Source organism: Aulonocara sp. 'chitande type north' Nkhata Bay, linkage group LG20 (genome assembly GCF_057382095.1).
Source record: "Aulonocara sp. 'chitande type north' Nkhata Bay isolate Kocher_YH1m ecotype deep benthic linkage group LG20, A_spYH_male_GT1.1, whole genome shotgun sequence".
NCBI classification, from domain to species: Eukaryota; Metazoa; Chordata; class Actinopteri; order Cichliformes; family Cichlidae; genus Aulonocara; species Aulonocara sp. 'chitande type north' Nkhata Bay.
Window position 1 is genome coordinate 10,826,597 of NC_141363.1, and position 27,280 is coordinate 10,853,876.

General features: G+C 41.2%; 2 protein-coding genes across 7 annotated transcripts; one reads left to right on the top strand and one right to left on the bottom strand.

Moving 5' to 3' along the window:
* Nucleotides 1-1,846: 1,846 nt before the first annotated feature.
* mmp23ba (matrix metallopeptidase 23ba) lies at nt 1,847-11,542 on the top strand. The gene is made up of 8 exons (XM_086276438.1): nt 1,847-2,183; nt 5,264-5,400; nt 6,107-6,246; nt 6,672-6,839; nt 6,934-7,098; nt 7,948-8,058; nt 10,430-10,556; nt 10,669-11,542. Exons 1-8 carry the CDS (start codon nt 2,040-2,042, stop codon nt 10,841-10,843), a joined length of 1,167 nt encoding a protein of 388 aa, XP_086132564.1. The 5' UTR covers nt 1,847-2,039; the 3' UTR covers nt 10,844-11,542.
* Nucleotides 11,543-11,776: 234 nt separating this feature from the next.
* On the bottom strand, nt 11,777-27,010 carry cdk11b (cyclin dependent kinase 11B). 6 transcript variants are annotated; one of them, XM_086276434.1, is made up of 20 exons: nt 26,961-27,010; nt 26,106-26,236; nt 25,650-25,789; nt 24,945-25,072; nt 24,714-24,855; nt 24,214-24,389; nt 23,865-23,984; nt 23,646-23,744; nt 21,507-21,638; nt 21,358-21,432; nt 19,183-19,415; nt 18,979-19,069; nt 18,764-18,885; nt 18,562-18,667; nt 18,271-18,392; nt 16,844-16,951; nt 16,362-16,478; nt 15,807-15,955; nt 13,277-13,466; nt 11,777-12,742 (listed from the first exon to the last, which is right to left on the bottom strand). In XM_086276434.1, the coding sequence occupies exons 2-20, from the start codon at nt 26,214-26,216 to the stop codon at nt 12,650-12,652; spliced, it is 2,454 nt and encodes an 817-aa protein (XP_086132560.1). In that variant the 5' UTR covers nt 26,217-26,236; nt 26,961-27,010; the 3' UTR covers nt 11,777-12,649. The 6 variants fall into 6 exon arrangements, with proteins under 6 accessions (XP_086132560.1, XP_086132561.1, XP_086132563.1 ...); XM_086276435.1 differs by having other exon boundaries at nt 21,358-21,429; nt 24,714-24,858; XM_086276437.1 differs by having other exon boundaries at nt 11,779-12,742; nt 24,214-24,350.
* Nucleotides 27,011-27,280: the final 270 nt, after the last annotated feature.

Consider the following 27,280-nt stretch of genomic DNA (forward strand, 5'->3'; position numbering starts at 1 on the left):
AACCTCTGAAGTAAATAAAAAACGAATTTATTTTCATTAATCAACGTCTGAACAACAACAGTTAATTTAAAATGTCGCGTGTCTGTGTTTTGTGATGATTTCTGGGAATCGACTATGCATTTTGAGTCTGGCTGAAAAAGGAAGAACAGACAACAAGTTCAGTTGATAAACTAGGAAGACTTCCAAACTTGGGGTGGGAAAAAAGTGGGTTTTGGACTTTTTGAATATAAAACAAATCTCAGTGATGAACATCCTGGTTTCTTTGCATGACAAGGACAAGCACGAAATGTGCCCGGACATTTTGTTGTTGGTTTCACCCAAGGGTGTACTAGAAAAAACTAAATCTGCAGTTTTTCTGCTTTGGTGTTAACAAAGGGGAATCAGCAGAAGTTGCTGATGAGCAGAGAGAGAAACGAAGCAGCAGTGAGGTCGACCGGAGAGTGACAGAGTAACAGAGTAAGAGTAAGGTTCCAACAAACAGATCCCTCCTTAAAACTGGACACAAATAAACCCCCAATGCAGAGAGGCCTGATACAAATTCAGTCTAGCAAGCACATTTTTTTCCTTTCTAAAAAACACAAACGTGATAAGTGAAGGACTTGCAGATCGCCTCTGGAAACTGTACCTTCGAGAGATTTTAAGCAGTAGTTTTGTTTGCACTTGTCCTCACCGGTTTGGTTTCTTTTCATGACGAAGACAAGCACAACGTGTGCATGGACATTTGCCTGCATGTTGCCTGCTCCAGCACTCCATCTTGGAAAAAAAGGTCACACTTTTGGAGAAAGTGTCAGGAAAAACTGCTGTTGCATGGTAGGGCTCTCTCTTCTCTGAGTCCAGGGACACAGTTTTATCTGAGGCCAAAGGTCTAGAGTATTCAGTTGATGTCCCTGCAGCTAGCTGGACTGATTTCATGTTAATGGATTAGACAAGCACAAACCAGAACCATAAAGGGTTGCCTGTGTCACTGTGCCCAGCTTTAGACAGTATCTGGAGGTGGATAGTACAGAGGAGGGTGGCTTAGTTAACCCACTTCCTGTGGCTCCCTCACAAAAGCTCAACTCTTCTCTCCAAGCGCTGCAGATTCTCCACATCCCAGCTGGACAAAGTTTATCAGACTCAGATGGGCACTGCCCTGCCATACTGAACTTGAAAAATAGAAACTAAATATTGATCCTATCGCACTAGTATCGATCCACTATAGCAGGTTGGTATCATCAATATTTTTGTGACCACCTCAGTTCAGTTCAGTTCATTTTTATTTCAAACATTTCAAACATGTGCCTTCACAATCATTACAAAATATCATTACATCATTTGTTTGAAAAGGAGTTGTCCATACCCCCTCAAGTTTCACCATGTACACGATATTAGTGTCACCTCTGGAGCTGGAAAACTACAAGTAAAATCTATTATCTGTGGTACATTCATTGTTCATATCATACTCTTCTTCCTGGACATGCAAGCTGTAAAACTAAAATAAAATGTTTAAAATAAACACTTAAAACTGTCTCTTATAGAGTAATTTAAACAAAACAGCCGACTAAATAAAGCCCCGATTTTATTCTGACCTAAAAATATCTGCCACGCTGTAAGGAGGAGAAGAATAAACTCAGCAGCGTTACATAAACGTGCAAAAACTAATCTTGCCCAAAAAATAAAAAATCAGCCTTTGACTCCGCTTTGGCTGCATCTCCGGCGGTTGCAACAAGTGGTTTGACGGACGTTTGGTTTTCATTAGGTCGTCTCGACACTGACCCCCTGCCCCGTCTACAGTAACGTGAAACCAGCCCGCTGGCAGGCGCTCTGTGCGGAAGAGAGGCGAGCAGAGCTGATGCAGTCTGCACTGCTTTCACAACCCGGTCGGTCCGCGGGGCTGGACTGCGCTGCCTGCTGCGCACAGCGACCACAAGCTCCCCAAGTAGTGACCCACCAGCAGCGATGCGTGCTATGGCCACGCAGTAGCATTCACTGGAATAGATGGTGAAGCAGTCTTTTGCAGAAGGGATTCTTCTTGTTTTTGTCTCCCCTGGAGGTGCGCTATGGCAGCCATGGTGAGCTGTCAGAGTGGCAGAAGTTTACGAAACGGCGACTGGGGCTTCGCACCTCTGCTGGCTGCTGTGCTGCTCAGCTTTCTGCTTGCAGGGATGCAGCAGACCACAGCGTTTCCCACCTGGAGATTAGAGGTATGCTGTGACCACTTTTTCCTTGCAGCTGCAGAGTCCGGCACATAGTTGTGCTTATGAAGTTATTAAGATGCTGGTTACCTTTTGAAGTCACATAACGCCAAACTCCATTCAGAATTCTGCCCCATTTGCAAAACTGTTTATGTAACAGGAGACTACATACGGGGGTAGAAAAGTAAGGCTTATTGAAAGTTCATGGTGAAAGTGGCAGTAATGGTGAACCCAGCAATGAAACGCTGTTTTATATTGAGAGTAAGAGGTAAGGTAAAAGCAACGCACCATATATTTACCACAAATCCACAAAGGTTATTATCGGCTTTATTATTAGTTGTGCTGGCGGTGCCCACTTGACAATCAGCAAAACAGAGCAGCGGGTATCAGGAAAATACCAGATCATTTAGGAACGATGCACATCATTTTCTTTCACTGTTACATTATGCAAGAATCCGTGCAATTTCAAGCCATTCGTCTGGATCTTCAAAGATATTTTTAGCTGGAAATCCTCACATGAAATCAGTGAGTGATGGTAATAGGCATCAGATTCAATTATGTGAAGTTAGATGAATGCTGCTATTAGGTTATGTCTATGGAATGGGTCTCTGTGCAGTAATATCTTCAGCGAATTGGATAAATGTGTTTCTCCACACATTTCACTCAGTGCCACCCACCCGCTGTGACATAGAGCCTGAGGGATCGCTTTATGTCACTGCCTTTGCCACACGCTCTCATTATGTGTCAGTCAAGAAGCCCGCTGGTGGGGATTACACAACTTCATGAAGTTAAGTAACAGAACAACCAAAGAGCATTTCTCATTGATTTATACTGAAATGAATCGGCAATTATCCACTGTAACATACTTATTATTTCTATATTACTAAACGAGATTAACAATATTTGTTTTGACAATGTTCAGCCTCACTCTGTTTCATTTTAACATGAATATGTGCGTGTTGACAAAAAGTGCGACAGACAGTCTATGTTTTGATTTGTGTACAGAAAATCGCTTTTGTTGACTAGAACCCTCAAAGTCTCTGAGGTTCAGATGAAAATCATAATCCCTTGTTTAGAAATTTCTGGAAACGAGGTTAAACTCTTCCAGACTCCCCAAACGATCCATGTGGGATTTGTCCTCAGATGTTTCGCCCTCTGTCAGCTCTCACCGCCGGCTCTGAGGTTTAGTCTAGAGGACTAGTGGGTTTGCGGTTCATCTTTATTTGTGGCAAACATGCCAGATGAGCTTTGTGGTGAATATAACAAGACGTGACACATTAAGAAACGCGCTTGCTTTAACACCTCATAAGTCACTGAACGCATGACTCCAGCATGTCAGCTGAGGTCGGGAAAAGCAACTTTTGTATAAAACAGTGACCTATGCCTTTAATCTGGTAGTGAAATGTTATATTTAACACCAAACCACGAGAGATCGTGAAGTTTAATAACGGTGTGGGACAGTCTGGCCACCCAAAGTACTATTTTGGAAAGGAAATGAAGGAAGTACTGCATCTGTTTGTCTTGACTGGGTGAAGCAGGAACAGGAACTGGAGGACTGGGCGTAGATTCCAAAATGAAGGGAGAGACTTTGATATTTTCTCTCCATCTTCAGTGTTTTTCCTCAGCAAGAAACTTATATTTATAAAAGAAAATTATATTTGTACTGGGTTTTAGTGTCAGAGATATTATATAAAAAAAGAGGCATGGTACTCAAAGAATCCTGGAGTTGTGGTTTTACAGTAGAATCCAGCTTTATATCCAAGTGACTTCTGAAGGTTTTTCTCTGATTGGCTGCCCCTCACAAACAGATGATGCAAACAGCCAATGGTTTGGGGCTTCGGTGGTTACAATCAGAGCAGAGTGCCTGATATGACCATATTAAAGATATCCACGCTTAATGACATCATAGAGAGGCAAGAGAAGGAAAAATTGTCTGAAACTGAATGGCTCACGGGGACAACTTGTGCATAATCTGACCTTTTTATTTGAACCTTTAGCCATTTTTAATCAGCGCATCCACGATTTAACAGAGGTTGTGTCATTTCTTGCCTGAAAAAATCTAAATGTATCAGTATTTATGCATGTTCTGAATGCTCGTGAAAAAGAATCCCAATACTCTTAAGAATTTGTGGTGTCTTGCTCTCTGTTTTTCACTCAGACGATGATTGCAGTCACATGGAGACACTGGTTAGTTTCACACCCAAAGAGACTTGGCGAGCATGACCCATAGCCTCGTGTTGGCTGCATGTTAGACCCTGAAAGGACATTTCTAATCTTGTTGTCAGACCACAGAAGAAACACTTAGTCTGAAGCATACTGAAAACTTTCACTTTGCTCCGCTCTCTACTATAAAATCTTGTTCATCCCCTTGCATTTCACCTGACACACGGTATTCCTGCTCATCAGTCAGGCTCTTGTAAAGAGCCAGGTATAACAGACCAAGTGGTACTTTTCAACAAAGTCAGGTTTAAGCCTATATTCACCCAGCGCCTTCAAAAGCGTGTGCTGTGCACGTGTCTCCCAATGACTGCCAGTTGTGTACCCTCAGCAGTTTCTCTTTTTAAATGTCTGCCTCCTTAAAACCCCATTAAAGCCATCAGGCAGTGCGAGAAACATTCCTGTTGTCAAGCACAGGAATGGGCTCCTCAACTGAGAAATCGCAGCCTCTCTTCTAGTGCTGAAAAGCGGATTTATTGCTCAAACCCATTTCCATAGAAAGTTATAGATTTATTGCGAGGTGTGATCACTATTATGGAATATCTCTGCAACTCAACATCAGCCGCAGAATATTTATGAAAGCATTAAAACTCAAAGCACCCATAGGCAGCATTTCAGTGTTATAACAGAGTCCAGACTCCAGCTGTCATCCCCCCGAAGAGATATCAGACTCAACATACTGGTGAAAAGTATCAAACTTAATGCAACTTTTTTCTTACTTCTTTCCTGAGATGGAAAGTTGAAAATATAATATTCACTAATGTGACCAGTTGAATCTCATTGAATTCTTAGGAAAGCCAAATGAGTCTTTAGGATTCAGTTACTCCTGTCACAGTGTGAGGTCATTCATTCAAAGTTTCTCTTTGTCCAAGGAAGAAGCTCACACCACTGTGCTGCTCATCGGGATCCGCAAAGAGGCCCGGTCACAAGTACTTCACCTCTCCAGGAACAAGCGCTACACCCTCACCCCGGAGAAGCTCAAATGGGACAAGTTCAAGCTCACATACAAGTATTTATTTACAGCCTGCGATGCACAAAAGCAATACAAATTAGGCAAAGGGAGAGCGAATGTTTGTGCTAAAAGAAACCGAGATGAGAGACCGAGGCTCCAGATTTCAGACAATCGTGCACTATAACTACTGTTGATGTGGGTCAGCTGCTACATTTTCTAATCTTAAGTCACTGTTTGCACTGAACCTTGTCCACCAAAAGTTTGTCGAAGCACCAAAAAGTGGTCTGAATTATCATCTGACTGTGAACACTGTAAAATAGTGAGCACATAGGGGATTCTGAAAGTCACGCCACAGTTGCTTGGCTTCCAAAGAGTTGGATTGAGCTGTGTTAACTGTCAGGAGAAGATCCAGTAACTTTATTCATCCTGGAGCTGTAAAATGATCCGCTAACGGGAAGATTAGATTGAGCTAGAGGAGCTCCAAAAACCGTTGGTTGGTGGTAGACAAACTTTTTTTTTTTAAAACAGCTTAATTTAAGTAATTTTCGCACTAGTAAAATGGATGGTATCAACAATTTATTAAGTTACTGTCTAACTGTGATATTAGAAACTATCTGGTCTCACTAAAACAGAGCGGTGCTGAGGAATGTGGGAATTCTTTTGTGTCTGAACAGTAGCTATTGTGTTTTGGCAGATTCCTCAGCTGTAGAGGAATGTGTTGAGGGACAACTATTAACCACACCGTGCTGTTGTTTCCGAGCAGGTTGCTCTCCTTCCCTACAAACTTGATGAACGCCAGCGATACACGTCGGGGAATCGCCAAGGCTTTTGGCATGTGGAGCGACGTCTCGCCGTTCACCTTCAGAGAGGTGCCGGCCGACCAAGAGGCGGACATCAAGATCGGTGGGTGCATCTCTCCCTCAAAAGATGTTGCTTGGTTAGTTCTGAGTGCCAGACTTTTCTGTTTCTCCCTGCTGTTGTCGCCGCAATTTCTTTGCCTCATTAAATCGCAGCACTGCAATGACATTACCAAGCTTATATTCAACACATATTCATAATTCTTAATGAAAAAAAATGTCTAACAACTTCCAGACATATCAGCTCATGGCAAAAGTCCCCAAATTCTGCTTTATCTGCCCCCTTTGGGTGCAAACTCGAGAGTCCTGCATAAATTCTCAGAGTGAGTGAGAGGAATGGTCGTCATCCTCTGAGTTTGTCATTTGTGATCCATCATCTCCCCACTCCAGTCTCCACGGAGCAGGAATAATGGAGGGAGGGCTTCCCTCCTTGGCTCTGAGCTATTTCTCTCCGTTTCTCTGTTTTGGCAGGCTTCTATCCAGTCAACCACACAGACTGTTGGCAGTCCCACTTGCACCATTGTTTCGATGGCATCACAGGAGAACTGGCTCACGCGTTCTTCCCGCCAACAGGAGAGATCCACTTTGACGACCACGAATATTGGATTCTGGGAAACATGCGCTTCAGCTGGAAGAAAGGCACGCATCTTTATTGTGTTTGCTGAAACTTTTAATATTTCATGCGTGAAGTAATGAATGCAGCAGACACCGAGCTGAGCTGTCTCTGTTGCAGGGGTTTGGCTGACGGATCTCGTCCACGTGGCGGCTCACGAAATCGGTCACGTCCTGGGACTCATGCACTCCATGGATCCCAAAGCTTTGATGCACCTGAATGCAACTCTGACAGGGCGCAAGCTCATCACACAGGATGAGGTGTGGGGTTTGCACCGGCTCTACGGTTTGTTCACAGTCCTTATGTTTTCTCTCACACAAACATTAAAGGTCTTCTTTTTGTACTTTCATAACACATCTGAGGATTTGGGGGGACGTATGTGGTCTAGATGACACATTGAAAGGCATCCCAAAGCCTCTTGATTGAATGAATGAGGCCCATAAAGAGCTGGGATCAAGACACATGATGAGGCTGATGACACATATGGCAGCATCAGGATTGAAAATGAGCATTGAGTGTCGACTGGTATTTCACAAGGGCAGAAAACTGACGGTGCATCTGGGAAGCCTCTCAACAGCCTGACAGAAGAACCTGCAGGAGAATTCATTCCCTCGGGCAGTTTGACAGGTTCAAGAATTCCTTAACGTTGTTGTTAAACATGGCTGAGGGAAAACAAGATTGATGCTGCCGCTGTCAGATGAGATGACGAATTGGGTCTAGACTCCAACTGGCCTTCAAACTGCATATGTCCTGTAAAGGACGCTGTCCAACATCCCACCGGGATGATTTAAGGCATTGCCCGGATCGGACGCTTTCTCAGAATGTAGTCTGATGCTGGTATTAGAAGCATCTAGATATTCCTGTAAAGGAGTATTGCTGCGCGCTTGTGATCAAAACCAATCATAATGTAGAGCACAATGTTTGCGTTTGATGACTGAAAGCGAAACATTAATGAATACTGTAAAAAATACTCACGAGTGGTCTTTAGCGTGTGTCATAGTGAGTCATTTTCACTGGCACAAAAAGCAGATTGTGTGTTCGTGTTTGGAGGGTTGGAGGTGTTCCAATTCTTTTGCCTGACTAAGAGCTGCCATCTGACCCTCCTCCTCACTTCATCTCTCCCCCCTCCTCCAGGATGTTTGGATCGTCTATTTATCTGTCCGGCCTGGGCTCGGAAAGGCTACTGCGAGAGCAAGCGCAGACTGATGCAGAAGCACTGCCCCTCCAGCTGTGATTTCTGTTACGGTAAGAAGCAGCAGTGGCAACGGCAGCAGGAGTCCAGGGGGAAGGAAAAAAAAAGAAGACAGAGAAAGTTTTCTCTCAATTGAGCAGCATAAGGAGCTGCTGTGAACCGTTTGCCAATGGAGCAACGGGAGCCAACAGGTCCAGCCATGCAGAGCTGCGCTGGAGGTTTTCAAGGGTCTGATTTGTAGGGAGATTACACTTGGCGCTGGGAGAGTCTGTGTTTTATTTCTGGAGAGTGGCAGCGTTTCAGAACGCTCACACAGCAGGGCCGCTACCTGTCGATTGCTCTCTCAGTGAGGGCTGCTTTACACAAGTGTCACTCATCAGACAACTGCCTCTGTAGGTTTATTGTGGGATGCTGTGGTGCAGAGATCTCCTTTTTTTTGCACAACAAGAAGTGGCTCAGTTTTAACTATCACAGCCCCACAGACTGTGGCTTTCTGAGATTTTTTTGTCAGCAACAGGGGGACAGTGTGGAGAGAGGCAAGAGGATACGATTCCTGGCTCACAGTAATCTGTTCCTCATTGCTGATTGGGAGACGTTGTACGGCTGTGGAAAATTCCTGAGTGACTCCAAACCGCTGGAATTTCAGACTGTGGCTTGAGGGTTAGAGACACACAAGGTCAATTTGGATTTTTGCAGCATTAACGAGAGCGACTGTTTTTTAGGCAGACTCTGAGTTGATCACGAGGCGGCCTGTTGCGCTTGTCACCAGATGGGAGAGATTACACTGATAACACAGGCACACCGCCAGCAGGTTAGCAGCATGGATGCCTGACGTGATAACGCTGCTATCAATGATTTTGACAGTAATCAGCATTTTGGCGAGGCGTTTGTGAAAGCATGGGCGTTTCTGGGATTTAAAAACAAACAAAACATGGGGAACGCACGGGGGCTCAAATCAAGAAATTTATATATTTGGTGAAAAATAAATAAACAGAGTGAAGAAACCTGGCGTAGAAAACACTGATAAAAATCTCTCATGTGCAGCCCGACGCCCAGATAGACTATTATATCAAAAGTCTGTGTAGTGCCCACACAGAATATCTTTCAAGTACTAAAGGAAAATGACTCATCAGGCAGGAACATGCATTCATTCATCTGTGTTTCTCTTTAATGTTGCTGCTAGAGAGGATATTATTTACTTATGTACTCTCGGGTAGTTTTACCTACAGTAATTCTACATTAATACAGCGTTTCAGCAGATTAAAACAATAACTAATAAGTAACTAAACCTTAAAAAATATGGAGTACAAATGACACTATGTGCATCCAAAATATAGTGGAAAGCAGAAAGCAGGATAACTTAATTTCTTAATTTTTTGCTCCAATAAACAAGACTTTCTTGTACTTTTTTAAAAAAGTTTTCTTGATGAATGGCTCGCCAGGCTTTCTGAAGATTTTTCACAGCTTCTCTTTGGACATTGGCTGCTTTTTCACTCGTTTGTTTGTTTGTTAAGTCTCATAAGACTGACCTATCAATCATTCAATCATAAAAAAGATGCTTAACTCAAGGGATGAATCAGTGTTGTGTCTACACATAACAGACAATCTTAGAATTACTGCCAGTATGTAAAAAAAAAAAGCATCATCTTTTCCATTTCTTTAGTCAAATCTATGAAAAATACCAAAGATAACACAATTTGACAGGCATGGAATCGTATTTTTGCACCAACAAGATGATTCCCAAAGAGCTATTAGACAAAAACTTGGCATATCTCGGACCTCGACATTATTGAAGCAGTGTGGGATTATCTTGACAAAAGGCAGCCAAAATCCAAAGAAGAGCTTTGAATGCCCTTTAAGAACCCTGGAGAACTATTCCTGATGACTACTTAAAGAAATGACAAGAGAGTTCAGGCTGTGCGGAAGAATAAAGGTGGTCATAACAATAATGACTTTCAAGCTCACTAGAATTGCACACAAACTCTGTTTTTGCCGTATATACAGTATTTCCATGTATGATTGCATAATTTCAATAAACTGTTGCACCTAGTTCACATTTTCCTTTCAGGCACTGCTGTGTGAGGAAAGGCTGTGACAGCTGGAGACAGTGAAAGAAACTGAGGTTTATGGTTATCACAAATCTTTTAGTTCCTTTTTGATCACGGGTGGGAAACATTTATTTCATACAGCCACACTGACTAAGTTAGATAAAGTCAGCCAAGAGCCACACACCGGCTATATGAATGGAAACACAGCTACAAACGTTGTATTATCGTTTAAATTAGCCCACATCTTGCAAGTTGTCACACTGCACATGTGTATCTTAAGATAATCATTTTATGGTTAAGAACACCAAGTTATGACCTTTGCATTTCCTGTTGTGGTGCACCAGCTCACCAGTGTTTTCTTTTCTATCCTCTTCAGAATTCCCTTTCCCCACCGTAGCTCCCACCCCGGCTCCCCCAAGGACCAAACACAAGCTGGTGGTCGAGGGCAAGAAACTGACATTTCGTTGCGGGAAGAAAATAGCATCAAAGAAAGGCAAAGTACAGTGAGTGTCTCTCTCTCTCTCCCTCCAATATGTTATCAGTTTACCTGGTTACAGTGATGCTACAGTATTGCAGTTGCTGAGCGCCGTCTCTAACGTGCGAATCCTGTTTCAGCTGGTACAAGGACGGGGAGCTGCTGGAGTTCTCTCACCCAAACTACATCTCACTGAAAGACGACCACATTACTATAGTGGCCAACGCCATCAACGAAGGCACGTACACCTGCATCGTTAAGAAGAAGAACAAAATTCTCACTAACTACTCGTGGAGGGTACGCGTGCGCTTCTGAGGCAGAACAGCCCAGCTCCTCTGCACACTGAACAGGACATATTCACAGATGGTCACCAGGAGACCTCACTCACTAGGGCACATACTAGTATTTTTTGTTTTGTTTTTTAAACGTTCTTCCTGTATCCACGTAAAATTGTTGACCGTCTTTGTGTAAATGCGTTTACATCTGTGCAAAGAATAAATGCTCTGTGACAGATATTTTTTACATTTTTTTGTGGAAAACACTACCTGACTGTAAAAAGCTGTTTGTGGCAGATGCTGTGGTTTGCATTTTATTTGGTGATGAAAGTTCTGTGCAGCTCTCATCAGCTGTTCGGGACGATGACGTCAGTCTGGATTCATCAAGCCTGGACTTCTTCAAAGCTCTTTCAGCTAAGGCAGCTGAAGGAGTCCAAGGCCACCCACGGGATTCCTCTGAAAAATAGGGACTAATTAGTTGCACAGAAACCCAGAAGATATTAGTACTGTTGGGAGAACTCACCATAGCCTTCTACAAAATGTCCCAAATGTCTTTTTTTTTTTTTTAATGGACCTGAAAAACTTACAGAAGCCCTTGCTTTAGATGCATAGCATTCAAATAATTTACACACTGCCCCAAGTAAGCTACTAAAGCCAGAATAAACAATGTTGTCTACAGCCTTTGGAACCATTTGGACCTTAAACCGCATATGGAACACCTCAGACGTCTAGCTTACTTTACTAGTCGCACGCTGAGGCCAATAGTCTGCCTCCAGGGACTGAGCAGTCAGTTCCACTCGCAGCTCTCTGTCCAAGCTTATTCAACACATCAGGTGTAATAATCTGCAGAAAGGCCTACGGTGGGTCCAGGGGATAGATAAAATTGATTAATGAATATTTCCATTTAGTGCTGGCTCTGCGAGCCCCAGGACAGGAGGGGCCTTTTTTCAGTACCTGTTCCAGTCCTGCAGGGACCAGAGCTGCACTGTTTATTTTTCTTTGGCTCGAAATCAAAGAATTTATTGGTTTCATTCTGAAGTCAGAGTCATTTAAAAACAAAAGCAAAGCAAGCCGGGGCCTTTTTTTCCCCCTGAAAGAACAAAGTACTGAGACAAAGTGGTGCAGCACAAGGAATGACATCACTTTTGGACAGCAGCTACCAAGCTGGTTTGAAGGCTGCATTTCTTTCAGGCTCGACTTCCCTTCATTTTTTTCCCCCTCCTTTGGCAGTGTGCGGTTGTGTTTGCATAGCTTGGACAGAGTTTATAAATATGGGAAAAAAGGCAGACAAAACAAAGTTTCAAACTTTATTTCTAGCAAAAACATCAGTTCCCTGTCATCAGGAGAGCTGACATTCCCATTTAAATTTTAACATTATGCTGGATGGAACACACAGCAAATGCTGCATCATTATACAGTAGCTCAGGCAGCCAGGAAATACCAACCATTTATAAAACCTGGTCCTCTCTCATGAAATATAAAAGGGAAAATAAAAGTCAAACATGAGAGAAACACTTTCGAATAGATTTATGGTTGTTTCTCCTCTTTAAGAGCTACAAAGGTCACATTTCAGTTAGTTAAATGGCTTAATATTTAAAAAAAAAAAAAAAAAAAAAAACCCAAACAGGAAGAGTGGAAATTCAACAGGTTTGAGCCATCAGTCTTGCTGTGAGACAGTCTTGACTATGTGGTAACAGTTGTAAATGATCAGATACTGATCTGCTCTAAAGCTGTAAACCAGTGATACGATCCGGTTCCAAACAAAAAACAAAACAAAACAAGAAGTCCCACGAGTCTTTGCTGGATCTTTTCCTGTTTTCCAGCTGGGCGTCCTGAAGCTTGAGGCTCAGAACTTGAGGCTGAATCCTGGACCGACTGCAGATGCCCCCTGATAGCTGGTTGTCAGGTGGAAGCCAGTATCTCTCAGGTCATCATCGCCCTACAGAGACAATGGAAACATTCACAACTTGTAATATTAACAAAAACTTTTGAAATCTTGCACTTCTTACATGCTTATTACAAAACTGACCAATATTATTTTATGACTCTAGTTACCTTTGGAAACTCCTAACCTGAATTTAATGACGGATTTGATTACAACTAACAGTTTGTATTAAGACTATTATTATTAACACTCCAAATACTTAATCACAAGCTCAAGCTTTTTTTTCACCCTGACGAGAAGAAAAGTGAGACAAAAATACACTTGTCATGGTCTAATTGGCGTGTAAGGCAGCAAATACCAACACTTAATTCCACTGAAAAATCTCAGTAGTGGCCTTAAGCTGCTGGGTGAGCCGGACCACTGCTGAAAACATTAGGAACTAAAAAGTGCTCATCATGGAAAACACGAGGAGGAAATACGCGGACACAAAGCAGAAGCCTGTAGGTCTGTAATCTATTTAACACAGGCAGCGTTCAGAAAGCCTGGTAGCTGTGTGTAATGGAGAAAAGTCAGGCCTAATGCTCTTACCAGGTGACTGTAGCCCAGGCCTCCCTCGGGTGGACGAGGACTGGTGCCTCGCTTCACCCTCTGCTGCTCGCTCTTAGCCGGCCAGGTGGGGAACATCGAGGAGTCAATGGGGAGAGGAGACTCCCTGAAGTACTCATGTTTGAGAGCCTCATCTGATGAAATCCTCTTACTGGGGCAGTAGGTGAGGAACCTGGAAAACAATCAATAATAATTTTAAACTTATGTTTTAGCAGCGTTTCATCAGAGATGCCAAACTGCCTCGGAGAACTCAGGCTTCTTGTGTGGACAAAACTGCCAGACCTGCTCTCACCTCAGGTTTTTTTTTTCTCTGCTATTCAAACGGGTCTGCCTTTTAGCTCAATGAAGGCCAGTTCCACAGTTGGAAAACCAATCAGGGCTCTGTAGGTAGGATTAACCATGAAGGAGCGATCTTTCTGTGCCATGGCCAAAAAATAGTGACGAGAAATGGCCAGCAGAATGACGCATGCATGGATGGGATTGACGCAGCTTTACAGGTTGCTGTAAGTTAACAGCGCCTAACAGCTAATTAATGGTTTCTGTGTAATCAAAGTCCTGCTGATGGTTGTGTCTGATGCGAACATTTGAAGATTACACATGTGCCAGCTGACTTTTACTTTATTGGGTCACAGTCACACTGAGTAACGCTGGCATATAACTGGCATCAAAATGCTCGAAAAGCTCCATTTCACCGTTGTTTTCCCTACTTTTTCTACTCTAAATGATGTCAAAAAATTCATATTCACAATATGGTTGTCTACAGAAGGACTACCCACCTAATCTTCAACGTCCCCAAATAATATTAACAAGGATCACTCTGATTATTCTGCAAAGTTACTCTTACATAGTCAAAGAACAAAAATGTTTAGTGTTTAGTGTATAACAGTGTATAACAGGCCCTGTAGTGACACAGTCTGAACACAAGGTGTGGTGCTGATGCCAAAGGCCAGAGAGTTTCTGCAAACAGTCGGAATTATACATGACAGGAGCAACACAGACTCAGACTGTGTCTGAGGGGAACCCTCCGTAAGTGAGTGCAGACATTAAACATAAAAGATTTTACAAAACAAATGATCTCTAATTTAACGTGAGAGGATATCTACAGGAGGATTAATGGCTGGGATTAGACAGACACCAGGTCTAGAAGACAAGAGCACTATACTAGCAACATAAGACAAAACCTGCTACTTGTGTCCAATGCACCATTTTGTTATGGAATTACAAAAATGTGCACTCTTCCTGTCCTGTAAGCTTGTTCCTTTTCTTGACTGAGGACCCAGCTGCTTTTCATTTGAGGACTACGGTCCTATTTATGCACGGGACACCAGGTAATGGAAACTCATTATCTAACAGGATAGAAACAGGACAGAAAACAGGCAGGATTCTGGCTCTCTAGGAGGATTAAAATTGGGATCTCTTAACTACTACATGTTGAAATGGTAAACGTATAACAGGTTAAAGAGTTGTGAATTGAAACCTCCTTCAGTTAGACACTGAATCTGGGTCTTCAAATGCTTTCACACACAGGAGAGGTGTGATATTGCAAACAACAACCAAAAAAACCATTGCTCTGCAATGTCAACCTGCCAGATACACCTCCAAAGTTTCTCTGTACTGCTCCGTTGTGAAGCTTTTCTAACAGCACTTCCCTACGTGTTGTACACTGACAGCTGAAGTTTCAGCAATTTTGGAAATGAACCAAATTTCCACCAAATTGTGGTTCCTCACACAGCAGCACAGCAAACATGTTGTTACCATCCTCTGCAGCTGGGAGCTAGCTGACCAGCATGGTTTTGTCATTTACAGGTGTAGAGAAAAGTTTCTGTGGCTGGTTAAAGACCTGAGAGGAGAGTTGAGAAGCTCATCTGCGCAGTGCAGAACAATGCTGATCTTTGGAATGTGAGAGAAAGAATTATGAAGCCATCACTGATTTTCCCTATTAAATGTGTGTTTTCTAAAACATTTTCCTGTACTGTGGAGCGTCACCATGGTGAGTGCGTGTGTGTGAAACGGAACAAGGGGGATGGAACTGGACTCCTGCTGGGATATATCCACTACTGCTGTCATGTTTTAAGAAAGCTTGCCAGAAGTGCACCGACTAAATAAAAAGCTGTGGAAAGAGTAACAGAATTTGACAGGGTAGAAAAGGGTTCGTCCAAGTAAGGCAATTTCCACTGCAGGAGCCATGCTGATTGTTACCTAATACATGCTCTTCATCACTGTATACCAGTGATATGTGTTCTCTCGACACTGAAAATTTGCCATCAAATATTTACACAAGTCTATGGGACTTATTCTCTATTCCTTAAAAATGGCTAATTTATAATGTATTTGACCTTTCTTTTCAAATGGTGTCTTTATGGTTTATAACCTCTTTAGTATCTTTTGAAAACACAGAATCTACAGACACATGAAAACAGACAATAGCTGCAATACTACAACCTGACTGCAGTGCAGTGAAAGGAGTTATGTTTCTTATGCAAGAGTAAAAAAAAGTCTCTAAAAATCCTACTTGTTCATGAGGTCAAAGCCTTGGTCTGACAGCAGTGCTCCAAAGCGCTTTCGCAGGTTGTTGTAGGGGTATTCTGTGAAAGTCATCTTCTTCACAGCGGGCAGCTCGCTGTAGCCGGGCCAGATCTTCTCGCTGGGCGACCCTAGATCCTAGAGTCAACACAGACAAGTCAGCAGACATACTTTTAGTCCACTCCCCCAAAAAAACAAAACAAAAACAAAAAGTGGACACGAGAGATTCCCAGTTTGGCTGATGTGCTCATTAACTGCAGAAGTGGCAAGTAGCCAGTCCTTGGTGCATTTCAAAACTGATCACTGGTAACAACAACATGGGAGGCCCAGGTAACATCGCTTCATATTGCTGTTATGCCTAATTTAGATCATTTAGTGTAAGGTATAACAACATCATCTGGGGTGACAGCTACCAGCAGCTCCACCCTGTGGTTCACTGCAGAACTGCACTCTGACAGAAAACCTTACAAGCAGTAAAAAGAAAAGCTTTAATATTTATAGTGACAATACCCCACCTTTTATAAGCACAAATGAAAGCATTTACCTTGAAAATCTTGTTAATTTGGTCAATTTCAGATTTTCCAGGGAAGAGAGGCTTCTGGGTGAGAAGCTCGCCAAATATGCAGCCCACTGACCACATGTCCACAGCTGTGGAGTATTCCTGCGGAGAGAAGAACAAACACAGTGGCAGTCCACAGAAACATAAAGTAGACTGTCTGCCTGGCACGTTCCTCCTGGAGTTTATGTGAAAGTGGATTCACACTGATGGGTCGCTAGGCCTCTGCCGTCTGACGGCATAAATCATGCAATGTAAAACTCTAATAGCATTTTGTGGTATTTGGTGTGTTACAAGCCAAATGCTCAACAGATGTTGTCTTCTATTGGAGAGATATGCCTTTGTGTAAAACAATCAGTCAGGATGATGTAACTATTATCTATGAAAGGCCATCACTTTACTGTCTGTAGTTTCAGCTATTGTATTCAGGATTCATCAGACTCCTGCAGTGTGTGAATTTGAATTCTCACCTTGGCTCCAAGCAGCAGCTCAGGCGATCTGTACCACAGGGTAACCACCACCGGGGTGTAAGGCTTCAGGGGGGAACCGTACTCCCGGGCCAAACCAAAGTCACCAATCTACAATCCAAGACGGATGAGGAGACCTTTGAAATGCTCTAGTTTGGGCTAAATAACAGTATTTCAGCATTAAAGATGTTTATATCAAAATCATCTGACCATTAAAGAAGAAATCAAATGACTGCAAATCCTGGCAGCAGGGAGTCATATTCAATTTGAAAAAAAATTACACAATCGAGTGTAATTCACATTATCTACTGCCAATTTGCATAAAATTCACGCCAACAAGTGTCTGTAAAAATTTTGTTTATTTACACATGGACCCAGTCTTCACTACACTTTGCCAGAAATTCATGCTCTAATTGAATTCTACTAATCATGTGTTGTTTATGCAACTGTGTTCACGCTGCTAGCTTGTTGGAAAGACAGATTAATGAAATCACCTTTTGGATTTCCTCCATTACTATGCTTTAAAAACAAATGTGAAAGATAAAAAAAAAATGTAAAAAAAGTGAGACAGTATTTAAGAGTCAAACCAGGACTTTTAAGTGTTGTCATCTAGTGACTGTTCTTAATGAAGACTAGTGATAAACCAACTATCAGTGTCTCAGGTTTCGTTCACACTGCAGGTCAATTCCGATTTTTTGATCAAATCCGATTTTTTTTGTCTGCTTGTTGACACTACAAATAAAATGCGACAGCAAACGCACTCTAGTGTGAACCCTCAAAGCATGTGCAAAAGAAGACGTCACACACAACGCGCTCTATTTAGACCCAGAGCAAACAGTATTGTTTGACTGATGGCCCTTAATATAAAGACTTGTTTCTGACTTTACATTTAGAATTTTGCTTTAAGTTATAAAGTTATTTTGTTATTTACATATGGCCTAATAATTATCCTTATTGCTGTTTTAGAGGAGCGGTGCTTCAAAGGATAGTTGCTGATTTCTGTCAGAATCTGCAGATTATACAGTACAAATAACATGTTCACGTTTCTCCAACATCGTCTTCCCAACAGTTTCACTGGATGGCCAAGAAGCGTTCACGATGTCTTCTCGGGCGCTTTTCCGGCACTGATAATTGGCGTCTGTCTTGTGTCAGTGACGTAAAAGACTGATTTAATGCGACCTGACCATTCAAACAGCAGTTGCGTTCTAAAACATCAGATATGTATCTGATTCAGTACCACATACGAAAGTGACCCAGATCGGTTTTTAAAATGTTGGATTTGTGCTGTTCACACTGTCATACCATGATCGGATATAGGTCGCACAGGGTCAAAAAAGTCGGACTTGATGCGCTTTCGCCTGCAGTGTGAACGTAGCCTAACGTTACCACACCATTAGTCCCTCAGAGTTAGAATTGCTCTCCTGGTATACCTTGAGAATACCCTTGTGGCTCAGCAGCAAATTGGACGTCTTCAGATCACGGTGAAGAATCCAATTATCGTGGAGGTGTCGGACTCCTCGGAGCAACTGAATCATCAGAGTCTTTACTTCTCCTGGAAGAGAAGGTGGCACATTGTACAGTTAACTACCTTCAGAGGTAAACCCAGAAGCAAAGAAACATCTATGAGATCTTACATTCTACTGAAGTCAGAAGATCTTTTTTCAACCTTTCTCTCACACAGACATACACGAAAATGGATTCAAGCAATGTATCCATTCTACCTGGCAGGAAGGGCTGCTTCATTGTTTCCATCAGACTCTTCAGATCATGTTCTACATAGTTCATCACAATGTAGATCTTGTCCATATTGCTTCCAACAACTATTTCCTGATAGGAAAGGATTAGTTGTATGTACAAATCATTAGTAGAAGCTGTAAATGGTGAAATGTTAATCGCTAAGCAAATATCAAAATGTTTTCTTACCCTTACTGTGACAATGTTTGGATGTTGAGCTTTGAGAATTGTATTGATTTCTCTTAAAGATGTGATGGGAAAGCCCTCCTTCTCCTTCTCCATCTTCAGCCTTTTCAGCGCAACAATCTCATCTGTGAACATGATACTATAGTCAGTTTTACTAAAAACAATAAACCCAGCTGAAGAGCACAAAAGCAAATAGATGAGTATCTTTCTTTTCATACCGGTCTTTTTGTCCTTGGCTCTGTACACCACGCCGTAGGTTCCCTCCTCTATGCGATTCAAACACTGAAATTCCTCAACACTGCGGCAACCCTGAACACAAAATGCAAGTCAAGATTATAACATACAGAAAATGGGCCAAAAATAATAACATACATCCATAATTTGCGCTCATATGGATGATGCGCAACATTTGTGACCCTAACCTGAAAAGCCGGCAGATATTTGGGCAGCTCCTTCTTCAGCTCCACAGGTGAGACTGGGGGAGACTCTGGGATGTAGTTCCCTTCTGGAGTGGCTGAACGGGAATGAGTTTGAGAGTGAGGGGTGGGTTCCCCCTCTCCTGCTTCTTCTTCCTCCTCATCTTCCTCCTCCTCCTCCTCCTCCTCCATGTCCTCACCACTCTCTTCTGAGTCATGGTCAAAACGGGACTCTGGTACTGTGTGGTAAACGGTTACATGTTATAAATAAGGTATGCATTTTAAATGAATACATTACAATTTAGTATTACAAAATCTTGTTTTACAAGATTTTGAAAAACTCCTGCCAGGTTGGAGATTTTCGAAAACTCTGTTTTTGCGTTTACATGTGGATGAGGAATACGGAGTTTGTCACGCAACATCAAAGGTGTGTGCCTTTTTTGACGTCACGCTGTGCGCCATGTTATTGTTTACATGAGATGAATTTCTACAATAACAGATAGACAAAATACTGCTACTGTTAATCTGACTATCTTCAGTTTTTACACGCTTACATATACACACGCAGTTACTGTCCCTCCATTTAGAAAGGCAGAGACGTCACGGCGTAATTTTACATGTAGTTGTTTTTCTGTGTAATAATATTCAACATTGCTATCAATACATTTTTCAAAAAAATGCCTCCATGTGCAAAATGGGTTCAAAAACAAACAGCTGCGGGATACTGTTTGTCCGTGATTTGAACCGGGGGAACAAATGGTGGCAGGATCAGCCTGATATTATTTGTATCCCACTGTAACTTTACTGTATAAACAGCTAACATCGCCAAAATTTCAGGAGCAGTTAGTCATTATAAGAAGTGTTTGTGAACTAAAAATCAAGAATGTGGGATACTGTTTGTCTGTAAGGAAAACAAACTCTGCAGGGGAGACCTACCTTGGCACTTTTGCATGTAAAGCCAAAGGGAAGATATGCTTCATCATATTTTCTAGTCTTTGGCTTGGAAGCATTCATCCAAGCATTCATTTTTTTCCCCCTTTCTTTTCATACTGCCCCCCCCCCCGCAATGGCTCTGCGCCCCACACTTTGGGAACCTCTACTTTAGGAGTAGCAGCAATTTTGGGGAATCATTTAGGGATAGCAAGACAACACCCACTTCGCTCATCGGTTGGATGAGATAAAGAATAGTTTCCCAGTAACATGGTTCATAAATGTGACACAGCACAGGAAAAGCTGTCCAAAAGCAGGACAAGAATCCCAACTCTGCACAAAAACAGCCATGTGATGGAGCAATCAAGAAGACATTCCAATATGTACAATATTCGTTTTCCATGAAATTAAGATAAGATCTCTCAAAATTATGTCAGAAAATTTAAATTACTGGAATTTTCAGATGAATAAACTCCAAACAATGTGTGATTTGTACACAAATGCTCATTCAGCAAACTTCTCAGATATGAGAGGAACATCCACAGCACAGTCACACACACCTGAGGTGTGACCCATCAGCCACCAAAACGTGCCTCATTAGTGATGCTGATGACTTTTCCATTTTTAGCTTGTGGCGATAATGTTGTGTAGATTGTGATCGAGGGGAGTTTTTATCAGAAGTTTAGTCATTTATGAATGTGCTACAGAGAGTATTTATTTTGCATCATTACTAAAGCACAGTAGTTAAAAACAAAAAACAGCCATAGTTTGAGTTAAAAATGATGACTTTAAAGATTCTTTTCTTTTGCCATGCTAATGTTGTAATTAATTTAGTGACATAAGGTCAAAACAATCAAATAAAAAAATCTATACACATCTTCAAAACACCATCAGAAAATGTGTTCTCTTAAATGTGAAAATCCTGTACATTTTTAACAGTACTGAATTTTTTGCACAGTAACATTTGGCTGATAAAATCTAGCTATACAGATGCCTTGATGTCATCTAATTACCGAATATAAAACTAAAGTAAAGTAAAGGGCTTAATTTAAGGAACTTTTTTTTCATTCTTGCCTGAATACTATTTCATACTATTTCTGTGTTTTGCCCTTATGGTGGTGCGATTGTTTCTTAAAGGCACAGTCTGCAGTGTTAGAGTCCTGGCTGGGTATAAAAAGCTAAGAAAAAAAAACAACTCTCTACTTCTCCAAATATGATTTCTACTCTCTTTGATATCTGAGGTTTACTCACCTGCAGGTATGTGATTTCCATTTTCCCTCTCCTGTTCAAAATCTTCCCCAGACTGCTCGTCCTCACTCACGTCTTCTGAGAGGAAGAAAGCCACTTTGATAAGCATCTGATGGCAGTGATAGAACCGTATGGGCCACAAATATTTGTACCTGCACTCTGCTCAGACCGCCCTGAGCCTGAAGCAGATTCCTCCTCTTCTTCTTCTTCACCCTCACTCTGGCTGCTGGACTCTTCTTCATCTTCCTCCTCATCTTCCTCTTCCTCAGAAACAGACGCTGATGCTAAATGAAATAAGGAAAGATAAAAAAACTGTTTAAAAACTGGAAATTAACTGCAAATTAGGGCTGCACGATTAATCGTTAGAAAATCGCGATCTCGATTCATACCTATGTGCGATCTCATTTCTAAATGACAACGATTAATATAAAAATAAAAAAAAAGACGACGACCACGATTGTACCGCATTTTGATCTGGGACGTAATCTGCATGAAAACAAGCGCTCACTCTTCCTGCTCAACAAATGACAAGGGCGGAGCCTTATACCACGTGACACAGAAGCTGTGCCGTGTGATGCTAAAATTAGCAGGGAAAAAACAACGGCGAGCACGTGACAGGAGAAAATCCGTCCCGGTCAACCACCCAAACATCAATAACGGGAACCTTATTCAGCGCTTCCCTATACCCGTCAAACTCCCGCAGGCACAAAGAAATTACGGAGGCTATCACTTATCACCTGACCAAAGATTATGGCTCCCATCAACACTGTGCAAAACGAGGGATTTAGGAAAATGATCAACACCCTAGACAAATGCTACACAGTGCCGTCCCGCAACTATTTTTCTATTGTTGCACTACCTGCTCTATACACGCAGTGTCGAGCAACGGTGGAGACGGAATTTCAAGCAGTACAACATTTTGCGGCAACAGCAAAACGTGAGACATTTGTTGTTTTTATGTTTATTTATTGTTTTTATGTTCATTCTCAACTGTTACGAAGTTGATGTGCAGTTGATAAGTGCAATAAATATTTATACTGGAAAAGAAAATCGTGAGAGAATCGTGATCTCAATTCTAAGCCAAAAAATCGTGATTCTCATTTTATGCAAAATCGTGCAGCCCTATTGCAAATCTACAGAGCCTTCCTAACACAGTGAGCTGTGGTAGATATTTGTTGTCATCCTATTCTTCTGATGATGATCAGAAGTCTTACCAAGTTTGACCAATCAACGAACATCCCTATCAATATTAATCGTCTGCTGTAGTGGAGTCTTTGACATCCATTAAGTTTAACTTTCTTAAACTTAATGGCAATAAAACAGAATTCATTTTAATAGGCACCAGATCAAAACTGACTACAATTCCAACCAGTCTTTCGTTATCCATTGATAACTCTGTTGTCACACCACCCCCTCAGGTTAAGAGTCTTGGTGTCATCCTCGATAGCACTCTGTCTTTCACAGCACATATAAATAATATCACTCGGTCTTCCTACTTTCATCTCCGTAATAACCGTCTTCGTCCCTCACTCACACTACACAGTACCGCCATATTTGTCAATGCTCTTGTCACATCTCGTCTGGATTACTGTAATTCTCTTCTCTATGGTCTACCTCATAAATCCCTCCATAAATTGCAGTTGGTTCAAAATACAGCTGCTCATATTATTTCCAGAACTAGATCCACTGAACATATAACACCTGTTCTTAAACAGCTCCATTGGCTCCCAATTCACCTCCGTGTCAATTTCAAGATCCTGCTTCTCACTTTCAAAGCACTTCATAACCTTGCTCCTCCATATCTATCCGATCTTCTCCATACATACTCACCCCTTCGTACACTCCGCTCTTCTTCAGCCTCCCTTCTGTCAGTTCCACCTGCTCACCTGACTACCATGGGACTCAGAGCCTTTAGTTGTTCTGCCCCGAGACTTTGGAATGCACTTCCACTTGCTCTACGGACCACACACTGTCTCCCCACTTTTAAATCACTACTCAAAACTCATCTATTTAGAATTGCATACACCTGATCTGTCTTAGGCCATTTTTACCTTGCTCAGTTTTTATATTTGCTTTTATACTTTTATGACTGTTTATGTCTAAATTTTATCTACCATGTTTGCTATATATGCATTTTTCTTATGTTTTTTATGGTATTGTTTACGTGTTACTGTAAGGTGACCTTGAGGGTCTGAAAGGCGCCTATAAATAAAATGTATTATTATTATTATTATTATTATTATTATTATCATCTGCTAATTGCTAAATCTGTAGGTTACAATTTAACTCACCCAGGGAGGATTCTGCAGTGCTAGTCTTCCTTTCATTATCACTGATATCCTGCAGATCAGCAAGCAGATCCTTGCTCTCAGGCTTCTCTTCTTTTGATGCTGCAGAAAAGAAAAAAATTAAAATTAGTATGAGTTACGTTGGAGCCACAATAATCTCTTAATAGTCTCAACAATAACCATTGATTAAAAAAAAAAAAACAAGAACAATTTAAAACTCACATCCGCTTTTCCGTGTTTCACTGTGATCAGACCTTTCTCTGGGAACACGTACTGGACTACGGCTGCGGTGACTTTGTTTTGGCTTGTCATCATATTCCTCAGGTAGCATCCGAGATGGCACTTTAGATGAGAAAAATTAATTAGGTAATCACTGATGCAGGTTTGCCTGACAGGCTGCAGGGTCTAAAAATCCCAATCCATCAAGTCACAGTTTAGCATTTTGAGACATTTGCTTACTTGCTTAAATACATTTGCTTCCCCAGTTACATGAGAATAAAATTATGACTCTTCTTCTGTGTTGAAATTACACAGCTGGGAAAGGACACCATGTTTAGTTACACTCACTGACCTTCTCGTCGAGTCCCTCTTTCTTTGCGTCGCTCTTCAGCCCTCCTCTCCCGGTCTTTTAGCTCTCGTTGTTCTTTCTGCTGTTCCCAGAGCTTTCGGTCACGCTCCCGCTGGCGCTCGAGCTGCTCCAGTCGGTCCCTGTGATCCAAAAAAAACCCAGCAGAGTCCACTGGAGGTCTGTTTGGATAATCCAAAGTTCACTCTTGTCACTGCTTTCTTTGGTTTCTTTAAATGGACAGTAGTTAAGTATTAACTTGAATTATTTATGTTTCATGTCTTTATTTAATTAAAAAAAAAACATCACATATAAAATTAGTGTTTTTTTAAAGGATCAAACACATTAGCGCTGACAGGATTTAACATTCTGACATGCAATCAACAAAAGTTCAACAAAACAGATTTTCAAACAAGTTAGCGTTGACAATATCAAAGAGGCAAAATTATCAGAAATTATCTGAACTGACATGAGATTATTTACTTCTGGCCAAAGTTGGTGCTCACCTCTCTCTACGTGAATGAGCTCTGGCCTGTTCCCTTCTTTTCTGCCTTTCCCAGTCTCGCCGGGCTTTGTCCTCTTCCCAGTGACGTTTCCTGCGATCGCTTTCGCGCTCTTTTTCTTTATCTTTGAGTCGTGCATGTTTTCCTGCTGTTTAAGTAACAAACAGACATGAAAAAACAGCCCTAAAAATAAAAATATGTATCTGTAAAACATGTGAAGCAGAGTCTCTGAACCTCCTTCAGCTGAGTGACTGCGATGACGTCTTTTATCTTTTCGCTTCTCCTCTTTTCTGTGGTGAGATTTGTCCTTTCTTGCTATTTGCTGTGGAGGCTTAATTGCTAGTGATTCGTCTTCTTCCCCTCTAAAAGAAACAAAGAAAACATTGTGTGGAGAGTTGCACCAATTCAGAACCAATATCTGTCTAATACCCTTATGGATCATTCCACTAAAAAAATAAAATAAAATAAATCTGTTCAGAATTGGCTTTATAACCACTTATAAGCAATAGCAGACTACTTAAAAGTCAATAATCTGCTACTATTTATATTAATTATATTATTTATAGTACTCTGTACTGTATTGTACTATATTTTGCATGTTCATAATTTTTTGCCCTTATGTTGTAATTTTGCATTGCATGTTTAGTGTGTCCTCTGTATTGTTGTGCTGTCCCAACTGATACAGCAAATTTGCTTTGCCGCACAATAACAAAAAAAGCCCAACAACAACAACAACAAAAAAACGTGACCTGAATTAACATTATACAGCAGCTTTAAGCTCTTATAACTTTGTAATAAGTTATTGCTGCTAACCTGCATGCTAGCTGTATGTTATAGTAGCTTCTGCTGGTTATGTATACTAATTTCCACATTTAAAAAAAAGAAGAAAAAGTCATGGATCAGTTTACCCACTCATAATTTCCCCCAACTTCCAAGTACCTGTCCTCCATTGAGTCTTGACGTGCATATGGCGAGTTACGAATTGTTATTTCCATTCTTTGATCCCGAAGTTCTCCTTCCTCCGGAGTGTCTCGTTTGGCTTCCCGATCATCCGCCTGTGAAGCAAGGCCCTTTGAGAACTGGCCAAGACAAGAAATCCAGAATTTGGGGTTAAAGCCTACAAGAAGACAGTGAGTACAAGAGGGCTAACATACAAAAAAAGACCACAACATTTTTGTATTTAGCAACTTCACTAATGTTTAGACAAAATTAATTAGGCTATGTTTCTTAATAAATTCTATATTCCAATCCTAAATTAACATCTGGGTTTTAAGATAAAAATGCTAACATGACAATAACTGAGACCTAAGACATTAATTCACAAATCTGTTTGTTGCATTCTGTGTCAGCATGCATGTGTAACATAGAGTGTATATTAGCTTTTAGATACTTTACATTTTTCTGGCGTTTCGGATCAGTTTTCTCTTGTAATTCTTTTCTGCGTTTCTTCTCTAGTAAGATTTCATCAAGAGTTTTAACTTTCCAGGTGTCTTTTTCGTCCCCCATCGGCGTCTGCTCTCCACCGCCTGCTTTGCAACACAAACACACAGAGGGTTCAGTACTGTCTCCTTAGCTTAGCTTTGTTTGAATCAGAGAAAGGGGCTTACCATTTGTTAATTACTGATTTAATTTACCATTCAACTGAATTAGGATCAACGCTTCAGAATCCCACCCCCGTCTTTGCTTTGGACAACTACTAATAAAAAACTGATTACGGCTTTTGAAATAATTAAATAAAGTAACGGAAGACAATGAAAGACTTGCGGATTTCCAATTTTAGCCGGTGGACATAACATACACTGTGTACACGCTGTTTAATGCCCTGGTGCAGTGTGTCGGAGAGTTCAAGTGTTGCTCAGCCGTCAGTCATTTTTACCACTTTCATATATCAGAGACGCCAACCAAGTGTAGTTAGACACGTACAGGTCGCCACCAAAAATAAAATACCCAATATTAAGTTTATATATATACATAGAGCAACAGTCGAAAAGCGACTTCTTGCTAAATCGGCTGACTAAAGCGGTGGATGCTAACAAGCTAGCTACTAAACGTTAGTTAGCGAAAGCTAACATGGGGAATCACTGCTAAACAACTTCAACAGCTAATAAGATGGTGTTGAAAGAAACTACTCATATTGCCAATAATGTTAATCAATTACACACATATAGGCGTGTGCATATCTAAAACTGAAAGCATAAATGCAGTTAACTTTAAAATTATTGACCGAGCGAATGAAATGGTCAAACAAACCTGAAATATGCGCAGCGGTATTATGGCACACCGGAAGTTACAACGCGCTGGTAACGTATGTAATACTTCCGGTGTAAAACAACAAGGTCAAATATAATATAATATAATATAATATAATATAATATAATATAATATAATATAATATAATATAATATAATATAATATCACAAATCTTTATTGTAAGAATTAAATGTAAAAACTAAAGAAAGAATTCTGGTGGCTTATTTCCCAGGCTGTCTTGCAATTATAAAACAAAGTTGTATTTCAATAATAGATAGTGAAAAACAGGTGTCATTTTAAATGTCTATAAATAGCGTAAA